Source organism: Drosophila ficusphila, unplaced genomic scaffold (assembly GCF_018152265.1).
Source record: "Drosophila ficusphila isolate 14025-0441.05 unplaced genomic scaffold, ASM1815226v1 contig_198, whole genome shotgun sequence".
Taxonomy (NCBI): Eukaryota; Metazoa; Arthropoda; class Insecta; order Diptera; family Drosophilidae; genus Drosophila; species Drosophila ficusphila.
Genome location: NW_025064092.1, coordinates 1,476,165 through 1,490,598, shown reverse-complemented (window position 1 = coordinate 1,490,598; position 14,434 = coordinate 1,476,165). Strand labels below are relative to the sequence as shown.

Sequence of the window (14,434 nt, the reverse complement as noted above, 5' to 3'; positions counted from 1 at the left end):
TTAGTATACTTTTTTTAAAATCGGGTTTAGTGTTATGAAAATTATTTTTAAATTGTAATCGTACTTTACTTAGTTTTCATTGATTCGTCTTTCGTTTCGAATTAAAAACAAACAATTCCTTGCCTAAATTTAAAATTGATACTAAAACAGACTATTTCAAGAAATACAAAACGATTATAATTTTAACTGATAAAAATTATATGTCTTCGCCCGTCTTTCGCTCACTTAAAGGTAAAAAACAAACCATTCAATGTATTTCAGTAAGATAAGGTATTGCATTAAAAATTTTGGATAACAATAGAAAAATATATAAATACACAACTTTACACGAATAACTAAATAAAAAAAGCCTCGTATTATTTAATGGGGTTAAGGGAAGAATCAGTGTTCAAATTTGGTTTCTGTTTGGCTGTCAAGTTTTTAAGATCTTTCTTCTTTTCTTGAAACTATCCTACAGATTCGCAATTAAAGTATGTACATATGTACTTATCAAGGAATAAATAGGTAAGAAGTCTTATAGCAATACACGACTTAGAAAGAGATAGAGAAAGCCTTTGTAGTGACGCTCTTGAGGAGTGGGTTTACTTTTCCCCTTTAGGGGGCCAAAAAAACACTATACCATATTAAATAACATTTAAGCTGTCCATAAATTTTACTAAGATTTTGGTTTTTTCCAAACATAGCTAAGGGGTAGCTTGCTTAAAGCATAAAAAGCCGTTATATGGCCATTATTTTAAAATTTGAATTTAATAATAGGTGTAAGTGTATAAAAAAAATATTTAAAATAATTTTTTGAATTGCGTTTCTTATTTCACAATTTAAGCGAATTAAAAATTTTATTTGTTTTTTAAATAAATGTCTTTTAAAACTTAAGCCTGTATTAAATAAAAAAAATCCATATGTTCCAGCTCCAACGTTCCATTCGTGAAACATTTATTTGTCGCGACTTAACGCGCATACTTGAAGCCGGAATGGATTTATTGAAATTGTAAAAACGGTCACATTGTTGGCAACACGTGCATGATTTGATTTGAATTCGATTCGGTTTAAGGTGATTTTTACTAAATCACATTAAAAATGGGCAAGAAAACCAAAGTTGGAAAGACCAGGAAGGATAAATTCTACCAGCTAGCCAAGGAGACTGGTCTTCGATCGCGTGCTGCCTTCAAATTGATTCAGTTAAATCGTAAATTCGGTTTCCTGCAGCAATCACAAGTATGTTTGGATCTGTGCGCAGCTCCCGGAGGATGGATGCAGGTGGCCAAACAGAATATGCCCGTTTCGAGCATTGTCATTGGCGTTGACTTGTTCCCCATTCGACCAATTGCCGGTTGCATTGGTCTCGTGGAGGATATCACAACCGATAAGTGCAAACAGTCGTTGACCAAGGAGTTGCAATCCTGGAAAGCCGATGTTGTGCTTCACGATGGTGCCCCAAACGTGGGTCGCAATTGGTTGTATGATGCCTATCAGCAGATTTGCCTCACCCTAAATGCCCTCAAGTTGGCCACACAATTTCTGCGCAACGGCGGTTGGTTTGTCACGAAAGTTTTCCGTTCCAAAGATTACAATGCCTTGCTTTGGGTTTTAAAGCAGCTCTTTAAGAAAGTGCATGCCACCAAGCCGAGTGCCTCGCGTAAGGAATCCGCTGAGATATTCGTCGTTTGCCAAGGATACTTGGCACCCGATCATATTGATCCCCGTCTATTGGACTCGAAGTATGTCTTTGAGGAGCTTGATCTTGATGCAAAGAAGAAGAGCAGCCTCCTTCATCCCGATAAGCAGAAACGCATCAAAGCCGAGGGATACACAGCACAGGATATTGCGCTGCGCAACGACTTGGCTGCCACAGAGTTTTTAAAGGCAGAAAATGCCCTGGCAGTCCTACAAGGCATTGGTTCTATTCGCATCGATGATGATCGCATTGCAAAGCACAAGAAAACCACGCCAGAAATCCTGGAATGCTGTAAGGATCTCAAGGTGTTGGGTCGCAAAGATATCAAAGGGCTTGTGCAGTGGTGGAAGGATGTAAGGGAACTTTTTGTGAAGAAGGAAACGCCATTGGAAGTCGGTAAGTCAAATGAAGAAGAGGAAAAAGTCAAGCCATTGACACAAGAGGAACTGGAGGACATGGAAGATGCTGAACTGCAAACGCAAATCGATACCATTATGGACGAGGAGAAAAAGGACTTGAAGCGAAAGCGCAAGAAGACGCTAAAGACGAAGGCCAAGTTGCATGAGAAGATGAACCTCAACATGGTTATCAAGGGCGACGATGGTCCCGTCGAGGAGGCTGAGCATGAAATCTTTGATCTTAAAAACATCAAAACAGCCGATGAACTGGACGAATTGCTCGATGTTCAGCCCGATTTTTCGGTGGATGAATCTGCGCCCGAGCAAGCTAAGCTTGCAAAATATAAATATTTTGACAAAGATGACACGAAAATGAATGACGATTTGCACTACGAGGACGACGACGATGACGAAGAGGAGCAAAGCAATGCTTCGGATGATGAAGCAAATTTAAATAAACAGGGTCTGGGTCTCAGTGACGAAGATGACGACGTTTCAAAGGGTAAAAGCAAGAGGAAAAAGCGCACCGAGAATCCACTTATTAAATCGTCTGATTTTCGCGATAAAAACACCAAGCGCGAGCAACGCGTACAGCTTTGGTATGAGAAAGATGTTCTCCAAAATATCCAATCGGATGATGATGAGGAGAACTACGATCTGGACAATCTGGCAAAGGAGTATAAGGCAAAGGGAGTTTCAGTATTGGGCGAAAGCAGCACCCTTGCCGCGGATGCAAATGAGGAAGTTGTCAAGGGCAAGAAAGCCAAACGCCGAGCACGTCATCAGGAATCAAAGGAAAGCAGCTCAGAGTCCTCCGATTCCGAAGACGAAGTTAACAAGGATGGCGAAGAAACCAATACAGGTTAGTATTAAACATTTAATCGTTATGCTGACTAACAGTTTAAAACATATAAAATGCTGGTCACTAACATTTATTGTCAAAAGAAAAGCCTTTCTAAATTTGCTTTCACCATTTGAACATTCCAGAGGCACCTGTGAAAAAGGTTCGCTTAACCGAAAGTGAAATGGCCTTGGGAGCATTTTTAACACGCAACAAGAAAACACGCCGAGACCTGATCGATGCTGCCTGGAATCGATATGCCTTTAACGATGAGAATCTGCCCGCCTGGTTTGTGCAAGACGAGGATGAGCACATGACCAAACCGCAGCCAGTTCCCAAGGAGCTAACTGCCGAGTATCAACGCAAATTGCAGGAGCTCAATGTGCGCCCGATCAAGAAGGTAATGGAGGCCAAGGCCCGCAAGCAGCGTCGTGCCACAAAACGCATGGCCAAGGCAAAGAAACTGGCCGAGAAGATCATGGAGAACACCGATTCCACCAATCACGAAAAGTCGAAACAGCTCAAGAAGGTGTACAAGAAGGCTCAGGAGAAAAAGAAGGAGGTTACGTATGTTGTGGCCAAGAAACAATCGGCAGCTCGTCGAGCGCGTCGTCCAGCTGGAGTGAAAGGTCGCTATCGCGTCGTGGATCCTCGCGAGAAGAAGGACAAGCGCTCGCTGGACGCAAAGAAGCGACGCGAAAAGGGTGGAAAAGGGCGCAAGGGCCGAAAATAAAATATAAACTGTATAAAGAAATGTAACAGTAATGTTTTTTTTAGATATTAAATATATGCGTAAAAATTAAATTGACGTTGAAACTTTTAGAGGGTATATTAAAAAATAAAAATTTATAATTTTTATTAAATAAAAAAGGTTCTTATTGGGTGGTTAATAATGAATGGAATATCTTCACAGGAAAACGACGTAAGACCTCTGTTAAACAGAAAACTCGTCAAGTCTTAATTAACAAATAAATATTTTTTGTTTGGATCTCTTCAACCGAAACAACTCAAAGTTTAAATCAAAATATTATTGTCTGATGCCAAACCACAAAATCCCACCAAACGGAAGAGACAACAACGAACGATAAAGTAGGATGTACATATGTGTCCATTGCCACACCTTAAAACGATGTGTCATCAAAAACATCTGGATAAAATTGCACTTAAAAAAAATGGGGAAGGTATCTCCTTTGGGATTTTGGTTGTTCTTCACCTTATTCGAACCCACCTACACATTAAAAACTACAATGTTTTCAGAAGTCTTTCGTACTCTTATTAAATTCAATTGGCATTTAGTAAACTAATTTATTTCGATTTTATGCGTTATTTTTAAATCAAAAATTGTGCATTATGACGCCTGGTATTTGACGATAATGCTTTAAACACAATATTAAAAGCAAAACCATGTCCATTATCTGAGTTTGCGGCTATACGAAGTATGCCGGATAAGCTAGTGTATTTATAAGTAATTTTTAATAATAATAATAATAAATAAATGCATACCGGTCTGTTAAATATTTGTTTCATTTCATATAAATAATTTTTATAAATGATATTCTGTTTACTATTCCAATACAATTCAACCAGTTATTATGAGTTCTTATTTTATGTATTCTAATAGTATACACATATAAATATTTTTATAAAAAGGTATGAAGGGACTTGTAGATAGATAAGAAGACGACAGCTCTTTTATTATCCGTTCTTCGCACTTTATTTTAGCTGATCATCTCGCGATACTTTAGTTTATGCTTGGTCAACATGTCCGTAACTGTGACCAGCTTTTTAATTGAAAGTATGTTGGATAATTCGTGTAGTTCTTGCGAATGTGACACGCAGATGTGATGCAAGGTAGCCAGCTCGCGCCCTTGGAGAACAATAAACAAAATATATTTATTTATTAAATATGAAAGGAATATTAGTTTTGAAAACCAAAGTTCAAATTAAGTTGGCAGAAAAATGATTTTATATTGCTAAAATTTGTTTTTGCATTTTTCTAAACATATGTACATATGTGTATATAATCCGAAAGGCCGAAGAAATCATCATTTTTTAATGTGAATGTGCAATTTAATGTTAATTAATGAAATGACTAAAGCAACAGTGCATAAATAGCAAGATAAATCTTATTATGTGTGTTTGACAACTTACCAGTGTCTTGCGAATTGAGATTTGTACTTTGTTCGACAAACATTCCAAGCGGAGGATTCGGATCGGTTACCAAGGATAGTTGATCCAAGAACACAATCATGCGTTCCTTGTTTTTCAAAATAAACGGATTGACAACCTCCATGTATTGTTCCTGAAATAAGGAAGTGCAATTTTGCAAAATAATAATTATATAAATATGTATACCATAATTCCACTCACTTTGCCGCCAAACTCAATCAAGTTGGCCAGATTCTGCAGACACTTGGCGACCATGACTAATGAACGAGTGGCTGCCATCGGAGGCGTCTCACTGACCAGGCCAAATTGGCGCGGATTCAGCAACGCCGGGCACAATAGACGTAAGAATATAAAACCAGAGACGACTCGGGTGCGCACCAGCCGCTCTGTTGGCCACTTAGCCATCACAGCTTTCTGAAGACAATTGCAAATGAAGCGCACGTTTCGTGGACAGGCGTCCGGTGAAGTGAATATTGACTGGGTAACAAGATCAAGGATCTGCAGAAGGAACTCTGCATTCGTACAGGCATCATCGTTGACGTCCATTTTAGTTGGATTCAATTCAGCCGACTGTTTACTTTCGAGAATACGCTGTACAGTTTCGCTAACTGCCGACTGCAGGAAACCACTGCATTCAGTGCGCATATATAGATCCATTAGTGTTGTGGCCAGAGAAGCGCCCCGAAACAGCGTTGTCGTCTCATTTTCACGCGTCACCTCCGCTTGGCACAGCATTCGAATTAATTCCGTCTCCCGTTTCTCCTGCCGGAATACTCGCAACAGAGCCGTGGCCAAAGGAACGCGATCGTTGTGACACAGTTCTGCCAACGCCTTCACAGCATAAAGTTCCGATTCGAGCAGCAGTTGCTGCAGAGGACTGTACTCCTCGCATGGCATTATCAGATCGTCGAGGTAGCGCATACGCAGCCGCAGCGAACCCCATTCACCCATGGGCGTCATTCCGGTGAGCTGGTACCAGCCCTCGGTCTCCTGTCCATTCTTCAGGCTCGACAAGTCAATGGTTAGCTCGGCCACTTCGGAATCTTTGCCACGTTTTCCCCGAGATATTAACGTTATGGTTAGGGAGACAACATCTGGCGGAACATCGCTGCAAGAAAATAATTCATTATGTAGGTGCTTCTCAAGCTCTAAAAAAAATATATGTATTAAAAACAAACGAATAAGAGAAGTTCGCTTCGGGCTAATTGGTTTTTTGGTTTAGCTAAAAAAAATTTAAAAAGTAACCCGATAAATACTTACTCTAGTACAAACTCCTCCTCCCAAACGGGTTCGGGTGCAATTTTGACACGCGTCTTGCCCACTTTGACTTGGTTTAGCGAAATACTGCAGTATGGATGTGGCACTAGTTTGAATGGTAAGCGATGCGCTTCGAGCACATGCAGATTGAGACAACGAAGCTCGCGTAGACGCGACACCTTCTTCTGGGCCCGACTCAACTGTGAGTCGCACTGGGCCTTCAGAGAGTTGATCCATTCCACGTAGCTTTCCTGACTAGGAGCACAGAGATATGTCACGGTGGCCAAACAGGGCAACGCCCTCTCGACAATTTGAAAGCAATAGGGACGCTCCCACAGAGAGTCGTGACATTGATAGAGGTAAGCACATGACAAATCGATCAGACCCTTCGGTTTGGTCTTCTTCGGATTGTCGTAGAAACAGAGTTGCGTCTCAGATCCGTCGTTAATTAAAGCGAAATATAGTTGCTTCCATTTGGTCGTTTTATCGGATTTTTTGTTTAAATGCCCATGGTGTTTGATTCCTTTGATTTTCTTAAGGCCAATTTGGTCGCGACACTCACGCAGTGTTGCGTAAATCTTTTCAGCAGCCTTCTCCACGACGTATTGCTGATTGAACTCCGGCTGAATGCCATTGACAACGGGATGATTGAGTGAGTGGCCCTCGACAATTTGCTCCTTACGATATCGATTTATAACTGCGTCCAGGCATTCAAAAGTCCGCCCGCCCATCAAATATCGTACGCCCTTCTTCTCAATACGAAAGCGTTGGATTTGGTTGTTTATGTGGAAGAAAAGAGAGTAGTCACCGGGAGAGTTGTCGCTGGGACGAACCAAGAAACTTCCTGGACCAGCTGTAAAAATGCATAAAAAACAATTAAATAAGAAAGGATATAGGATATAGGAAATAGGAAAAGTAAACAAACCTTTAACCAACATATCGACGGCTTCGTTTTTGGTACAGTTCGGGTGGAACCAAGGAAACACGGTATTCGGATCAATCGATACATCCAAGTCATCAACAAGTTCTCGGAAAATCATTCCCTGCTCGCCAGTACGATGGGCCGTCACCCACAACCATCCGTCGCCCATGTCATTGTGCACGAAGAATATATCACCTTTCTGGAAACTCAGCTCATCGGTCTCTGGCATTTTGGTGTAAGGCAGGATGGCAACGACGCGCTTCTTGTCATTTACTGGCTCCGGCGGGGCAACTGGTATGGCTAACCTTTCGCGTTTTAGTAGGTCGCTACATGAGGTATAATAGCCAACTAGATCGCTCAAGGAAATGAATTGTCGTCCACCGATATAAAAGTCTCCGCAAACGGCTGTGATTCTATAAAAGAACATTTCAAAGAAAATAAATGTAATATGTATAAAATATAAATATAAACATTAAATAAATATATGCCTAAGACTATGTATAAACATTTTAATTTAGGGACTAAAGGGGCTACCTTAACAAAACTTAGTTCTAGGACAAAATACACTTACCGAAAATGGTTTATGCCGGTGCGCCCATAATAGCTTAGTACATAAGAGCCAGGCTTGCGGTCACTTTCACGGACTGCCAGGCATTAAGATGCAGCGGCAGAACAGATAAATTTATTTAGAACCTTTTCACCCAAAGCAACAAATTGTACTCACCTAAATAGCTGCCCAATTTACTGCTTCCCCTGAGACGCGACTCTGCGGAATAGCGATCGAGTCGTCCATGGTACCATTCACTTTCCGGAGGAGCAATAATCGCTGGACGTTCACCTTTAATATGAATTTGAATTTGCCGAAAACGAACAAAAATTCAGTTTTAAGAAGAAACAAGGCTTGTGTTGCATTCTTTAAATATTAACTCCAGAAATAATAAAAAAAAAACAGACTAAAATAATTACAAATTTCGCTTACCATTTTGCATATGGGGTCCATCGAATTCGTCGTGATCCAATTCCTGTGCTAAATCGCCCAAGTCGATGCCACCAGTGGCCATTAGGCCATTGGGTGGCATACCCAAGCCACTCATGCCACCCAATCCCGCCAAGTTTCCATCGTCGGAACAGCCCGTTGGCGATCCGGGCTTATCTTTTTGAATGACCACATCTATATTACCCAAATGTATTAGGTCCGCCATGTTATGCTTTAAATTTCTATTCAGTAAATGGCAGTCTTAGTCTATATTTAACTTTTAGCTGAGTTCGTTTTAATAAAAGCCACATATAGCAACAATATGTTTGCGTATATTAAAAAAAAAAAATTTGTTATTTTGATTGTATTGCGTTTTCCGTGCTGATCATGTGTTTGGCTGTAAAAAGAAAATTATAGCAATAAGATCATTTTTTATATTCGTGAATACAAACAATTTAATTGTAAAGCATATTGTTAATAGAGCGCTGTTAAATAAATAATATACCTAATTTTTTACATGTTTTATTAGGTCATCTAATTCTACGAATCACTTATGATAATGCGACATTTAGAGGCAAGCAGATTTGTCTGTAGAGAATAAGGATCCGAACAAAAAATGACTCATGTCGAAAAAAATCATACATTTTTTGACTAATCAAAATAAATACATATTTGAAAATCAAAAACTGTCCAACAAAAAAATTGGGGACCGAAGTCAATCGAACAATTCCACATGTTTAAGAGCAACTAAAGTTAATTGATTTCGTAATTTTAATAAATGTTAACTTTTGAGATTTATATATATATATATATATATACTAGAAATTCAATGGGAAGGGCATTCGCTCAATTTGTTCGAAAAATATTATTGCCATTTGCAGAATTTCAACATTGAAATCAAACTTTTTCCGGATAAGGCAGTTTAAGCTCAAAAATCTTTTGGATGAGAAAAGTAAACATTTTATGGCCGAATAAAATGATAAAAAATATTCTTTTTTAATTACAAAAAATAGGAGTTTTGGGTTCCTGGTCAACTTTTTCAAGTTGTTTATTTGTCTGTCTTATGACATGAAGATTGAAATACGAATTTGTTGCTTGTATTATTGTTTATAATTATGGTAAATAAACTATGGGTTGCATTTATCTTTAAGTTTTATTGTCAAAATGGGATGCTTAGCGGTCCTATCGGGTAAGCTTGGACATTCCCAAAGTTACAATATATCTTTCCCGTTACTTATTGGTCTGGACTGAAGGGTCGTCCATCCAATATATTTTTTTTATATGTATATGTATCGGTTTTCGAACCACTGACAACTGCTGCACCCTCTTGTACATCAACAGCTATCTAAAACACAAGCAATTAATATGGAGCCACACACACAAACTTTAAGGCTAAGCCCTTTTTGGCAAACGAGCCGAATGAATGAAAATGTACATTCGGTTCTTTTCTTCATACATACACGACCCGAAGTCAAATCATATCATAGACATTATTGCCTCCTCATGCGGTCGAAATATACGGGTTCCCCAGAATCTCAATTGTGTTCGGTTTCCGTGCAATGAATCATTAAACACAACCACTTATTTTCCTTTTTTCGTATGTCCAGCGCCCCAACAAACAAAACCCATCTACACAAAAGATTTATCGGTTAATGCGCGTGTGTAAACATAAATGTTCATTACACTGTTTTACATTGCTGCACCAAGTTAAATCAACTAAACTAATCAGTTGTTCAGTACTTAGCTTTATTACGGGCTTAATCTGTATTATTCATAACAATTTCATTTAATAAAAAAAAACAACCCAAAATTTCTTCCGTACCGATAGCTACAACCAACGATAGAATTCAATTGTGCATAGTGTGAACGTAGTGAATCATACCAATAAACCACAAACAAATGTTATCGATATTTTCCGCGTCAAAATAGCGGCAATGACTTGTCTTGAAAATGAAACCATAAATGTTTGGAAAGAAACAAGTTATTTATATAAAGTTTAGGGTTTAACGGTTTTTAAAAGAAATAAAAAAAAAAAAAAAAAAATTAAAAATGCTATCTCTTTAATTTTATTTTTTCTGGTCTGTGATGCTTTTGAAGTATAATAACATGGTAGTGAATATTTATTCACTTTTTTTTAACCTAGTGACCCCAAATATAGCTGTCATAACAAAACATCCCATCTTCATACAAAAGAAAGATTTTACACAAAACCAGACCAGCAATAATGCGATCAAAACTAAAAGACTAATATTTGATAAGGGCCTACCAAAGAACAAGATCTATAATGTCTAAACGTCAACGAGATGGGCTTGATGGCAATTTGAAAAAGGCTGCTAAAAATCGGTTTAGGAAGCTGGTTCGAACTGTAATACTTAACATGCAGTGGCTAAATGAGGCAACTGAGGACACGGGACTTTCGCTTAATGTCAAAAAGAACGTTGCTATGTTGGTGCGTCAGAAGCGCAAAGTTGGCATGATGACCATGGCCGTAAGTCGTAATAGTATTCCTACATTAGAGAAGTCAATCCTTCTTTCCAAAAATTGCAGGAAAAATCCCTGCTGCGCACTCCACATTCTACGCGTACCGTAGAGGAGAGGAAAAAGCTGTGCAACATTCTTGCAAACTTAGCATGCTTTTCAAAGTTCCCACCAGTGGGTAGTTCTTTTAAGGATTTCTTTGTTTCCATTTTTTGTTAAACCTTGTTTCTTTGCAGAAAGTACGCGCCCGTCTAGTTCCATATGTCAAATTTATGGCAGTCAGTCCCGGACGCGTAATCATGAAGGAGGGAGATTTTCCGATTACAATTTACTTTATAATCGCCGGAGAAGTTGAAATGACTAGAAGCGTTTTAAATAAGGTATGTTTAATTAATATCTCAGATATTTATTTAGAGTGTGAGAATTTGTTTTGTGTAGGCCAAAAAGGGTTATGTGGTGCAATCAGATGCTATCTTTGGACCCGGTGATTGTATTGGCGACATCGACGTTATGGAAGACGCTCCAAGAACCAACACATACATTGCCACAAGTAGGCGTAATTCTTCCAAGAGTAGAATAACAAGATATAATCAAATTTGCTCTTTACAGCTAATTGCGAGCTACTGGCTGTATTTAACACAAACTACAGAGTTGTCCTCCAACCTTTTATGCAAAAGCTGTGGCAGGAAAAAAGAACGCCCTGCGTGCCCTAGACTATTTTCACTTTCTTAACGAAGAGCAGGTAGGATCCTATATTAAACCAGACTTTTGATATAGATTCTCGTTATAGATTGTAAACGCCAGTAAGTATGGAACCATTCATCAGTTCGATCCCTTGGAGACGATTTACACCGAGGACTTGGGATCCATGAGCTTTGTCTATTTTGTCCTGAGTGGCGAGTGCGTTGTTCTACAGTGTCTTCACATGAAGGTGTTTTTATATTTTGTAATATTTGATTTTTGACGGGGATATGAATACTTTTTTTTTTTTACAATTTTAGGTGAGCACGGTAAACAGGGAGAAAGTATTTGAGCTGGCAATGGTGCCCAAAAAGGAGAGCGGAGCCCTTTCGGTGGAAGATGGTTCCAAGTCCACCGCCAATAATGAACGAATTTTTGACGCAAACGAGTACATGCAATCCACTTCATCGCTAGATGAGAACGCACAGAGCAAGAAAAGGGGGGTAGGTGCTAAAAATATAGTTATTCCCAGTTCAACCTTTTCAGAGTGTACTGACAATATTAGACTTTCTTAACAGCTACGCAAAATGGGTCTAAAGGAGATTCAGCGGGCTTGTGCCGATATGAAAAAAGGTCCGCCAAGGAGATCCACCAAGGATCAAGGACGTCTCAGACAACGGCAAAGACTGCGGCAGCGGGAGGTTGAATGTCAAGAAGAGCGGGACGAGTATGAGTTCTACTTAATGGGCGGGGGCGAAGGCGAAGAAAGTAATGTTGCCTTCGAGGAGTTGGTCGAGGAACGAGAAAGTGAAAAATCTATGAGGCATTCGCCATTTTTGGAGATAAGCGAAATGGTCGTAGAAAGCGAAACGACAAAGGGTTCGGAAATATTCACCGCCTCGTCCACTTCACTTCATCCCACTGTAGAGGACACAAATCCTACCGAGCACTATGAAACGCACTTCATTGACGTTGGCTCACTTACCTACGGCGGGATCTTTGGGTTGGGCGAGAAAATGGATCATCGTGTGATTATGGCTAGAACAACAGTGCAGTGCATTCTGATACCTCGTTTTTGGCTCTTTGAGCCCGCCCAAAATCCCGGTAACATTTGGCAACGGCAGCGTTTCTACCTTGAATGCAACATTCCAACCAGAGAGGCTTTGTACAAGGACTTTCTTAAGACACGAAAATGGGAAAAGTTCAGACATGACTATATCCAAAACATTTTAAATGCTGACTCATTGGCCAATTTTACAAAGGTGGAAGATATTCCCCTTATAAGTCGCGTTGTGGAGACAAAAGCCGACGATGCGTAACTTGGATTTTACTTACCATTCATTTTTATATTTGCAAGTTTCCAGCCTTATTAAATAATTAATAGTAAATAAGATGCTTGAATGGTGTGTAATGACAACATAAAGCTGTGACCAATCGCATTTAAGCGCCAACTTTTAAATCAGAGGGCATGACTATTCAATTTAAAGTAATTATTTATCAATGAAGACCTTTTAAACTTACTTGTATGAAAACTTGCAGCAGTTCTAATAGTTGTATTAAGTAAGCTCGATAATGCAGTTTGTAAATTGTTTTTGTATAACTTTTGCTTTTCTTATCCATATTTTCGCAGGTGAGTAATGTTAAAAATCTAAGTTCTGATTGGTAACACGCGTTTTTATTTGCAGAACCCGTTAATAATTCAAAAAGAATATTTTGGATAAAGGATCCAAATTCCAATCGGAACTTAGCCTTTTACATGTATTTATCTAAGCCATCGTTTTCTCATGAAAAACGTTTTAACTATTTTAGGCATACTACGACGGATAAACAATTTCGAGAAGTGCCCAATGTGCCGTTAAATGAAAAAGTTGATAAAAATTATGCTTTGAAATACATATATTATTTCAAATTTATGAATTCTAAGTTTACACCAGATATCACATCTAACAAAAAAATTGGAAAACAATTATTTAGTTCACTTTTTTAATTGGCCTATTAGCGGCTTCACCATCTTTCCAGTTTGGAACTATGATTTATTGAGGGTAAGTTCTTGCAATCAAGAAAAAAAAGTTTCTTTAATTGGATATTTTTGGTTTATATAGGAATTTTGGAAGAAAGACTTTTTCAATCATAATTTCTTGCACACCATACACCACAACAAGTTCTTTAATACTTCCGACTGGCAGTTGGTACTAAATCAAAATAAAGTAGCTAACAAATCATATATAAGCAAAAATACTGCAATGAAATTTATAAAATCACTACGCCTTGTAGAGAGAGAACTTAACATTTTGCGGAGTGGCATAACCGTTAAAAATCTACAGAGCTTTTATAAAAAAAAACAAATACAATGTTTTTCACAATTTATAAGTAAGAAAAGTACTTTAAAACGATGCATAATATTTGAATTCATCATTGAATCTTTTCAAAGCACAACCAACTTACATCGCAAGATAAATATAAAAGGCCGTGCACGAATGGTGAGTTTTTGGAAAAGTGTATTTTCGGAGAGCTCATAATTTAAGAAATGTATTCTAAGGTGCGGAATTCATCATATACCTACAAAACGAAATCAAAACATAACTATGTGATTAAAAATGCCCAGAGGATAGTTTTTTCTAACAATTCTGTAAAATCAAAAACTCGGAAAAAAAACGTCAATAAATCTACAAACAAAACACTAGAGATACTTAATTTTTTTGGTTATGTAAATAATCAGGTAGAAAAAACATATAACTTTTACCCTGAAAAAAAACATATACATAAGTATAATTTTTCTTATATAACGCTGCCAATAATTCAAACAGGTAAATTATCTGAAGCGATCAACAAAAAATATATCAGTGGCTTACAATTAAATCTAATTAACAATAAATCAGTTATAAAAGTGAAATCACCTTTACCTTTTACCCTCGTGAATATTTTTTTAAGCAGCGGGCTTGAGCCCGATAAGAATGGACTTGAAGAATCAGACACTATGGGTAATACAAAAATTCAAGCAAGAAACCAAATTATACTACCAGTTCTGACGACGCCA

The 14,434-nt window shown here is 38.3% G+C and overlaps 3 protein-coding genes across 3 annotated transcripts; 2 read left to right on the top strand and 1 right to left on the bottom strand.

Moving 5' to 3' along the window:
* The first annotated feature begins 983 nt into the window (after window positions 1–983).
* On the top strand, window positions 984–3,718 carry LOC108094707 (pre-rRNA 2'-O-ribose RNA methyltransferase FTSJ3). The gene is made up of 2 exons (XM_017195443.2): window positions 984–2,935; window positions 3,061–3,718. The coding sequence occupies exons 1-2, from the start codon at window positions 1,078–1,080 to the stop codon at window positions 3,645–3,647; spliced, it is 2,445 nt and encodes an 814-aa protein (XP_017050932.1). The 5' UTR covers window positions 984–1,077; the 3' UTR covers window positions 3,648–3,718.
* Window positions 3,719–4,420: 702 nt separating this feature from the next.
* LOC108094690 (ras GTPase-activating protein 1) lies at window positions 4,421–10,106 on the bottom strand. Its single transcript, XM_017195413.2, has 9 exons — window positions 10,061–10,106; window positions 8,242–8,635; window positions 7,987–8,100; window positions 7,834–7,906; window positions 7,266–7,675; window positions 6,344–7,193; window positions 5,285–6,191; window positions 5,066–5,216; window positions 4,421–4,781 (listed from the first exon to the last, which is right to left on the bottom strand). The coding sequence occupies exons 2-9, from the start codon at window positions 8,462–8,464 to the stop codon at window positions 4,633–4,635; spliced, it is 2,877 nt and encodes a 958-aa protein (XP_017050902.1). The 5' UTR covers window positions 8,465–8,635; window positions 10,061–10,106; the 3' UTR covers window positions 4,421–4,632.
* A 307-nt stretch (window positions 10,107–10,413) lies between these two features.
* LOC108094570 lies at window positions 10,414–14,074 on the top strand. The gene is given in 13 exon segments (XM_017195184.2): window positions 10,414–10,726; window positions 10,786–10,890; window positions 10,953–11,096; window positions 11,155–11,266; window positions 11,326–11,409; window positions 11,412–11,458; window positions 11,507–11,647; window positions 11,718–11,900; window positions 11,976–13,027; window positions 13,207–13,439; window positions 13,500–13,767; window positions 13,829–13,877; window positions 13,937–14,074. Coding segments are annotated over 9 exon segments (1,761 nt in total). The 5' UTR covers window positions 10,414–10,522; the 3' UTR covers window positions 12,717–13,027; window positions 13,207–13,439; window positions 13,500–13,767; window positions 13,829–13,877; window positions 13,937–14,074.
* The last annotated feature ends 360 nt before the right edge of the window (window positions 14,075–14,434 follow it).

Excerpts from the sequence above, each read along its gene's own strand:
- LOC108094707 (XM_017195443.2), top strand. The coding sequence starts at position 1,078 with ATGGGCAAGAAAACCAAAGTTGGAAAGACCAGGAAGGATAAATTCTAC. Across the intron at positions 2,936-3,060 it reads TGGCGAAGAAACCAATACAG|AGGCACCTGTGAAAAAGGTT; the intron begins GTTAGTATTAAA and ends TGAACATTCCAG.
- LOC108094690 (XM_017195413.2), bottom strand. The coding sequence starts at position 8,464 with ATGGCGGACCTAATACATTTGGGTAATATAGATGTGGTCATTCAAAAA. Across the intron at positions 8,101-8,241 it reads TGGACCCCATATGCAAAATG|GTGAACGTCCAGCGATTATT; the intron begins GTAAGCGAAATT and ends TTCATATTAAAG. Across the intron at positions 4,782-5,065 it reads TCTCAATTCGCAAGACACTG|GGCGCGAGCTGGCTACCTTG; the intron begins GTAAGTTGTCAA and ends TTGTTCTCCAAG.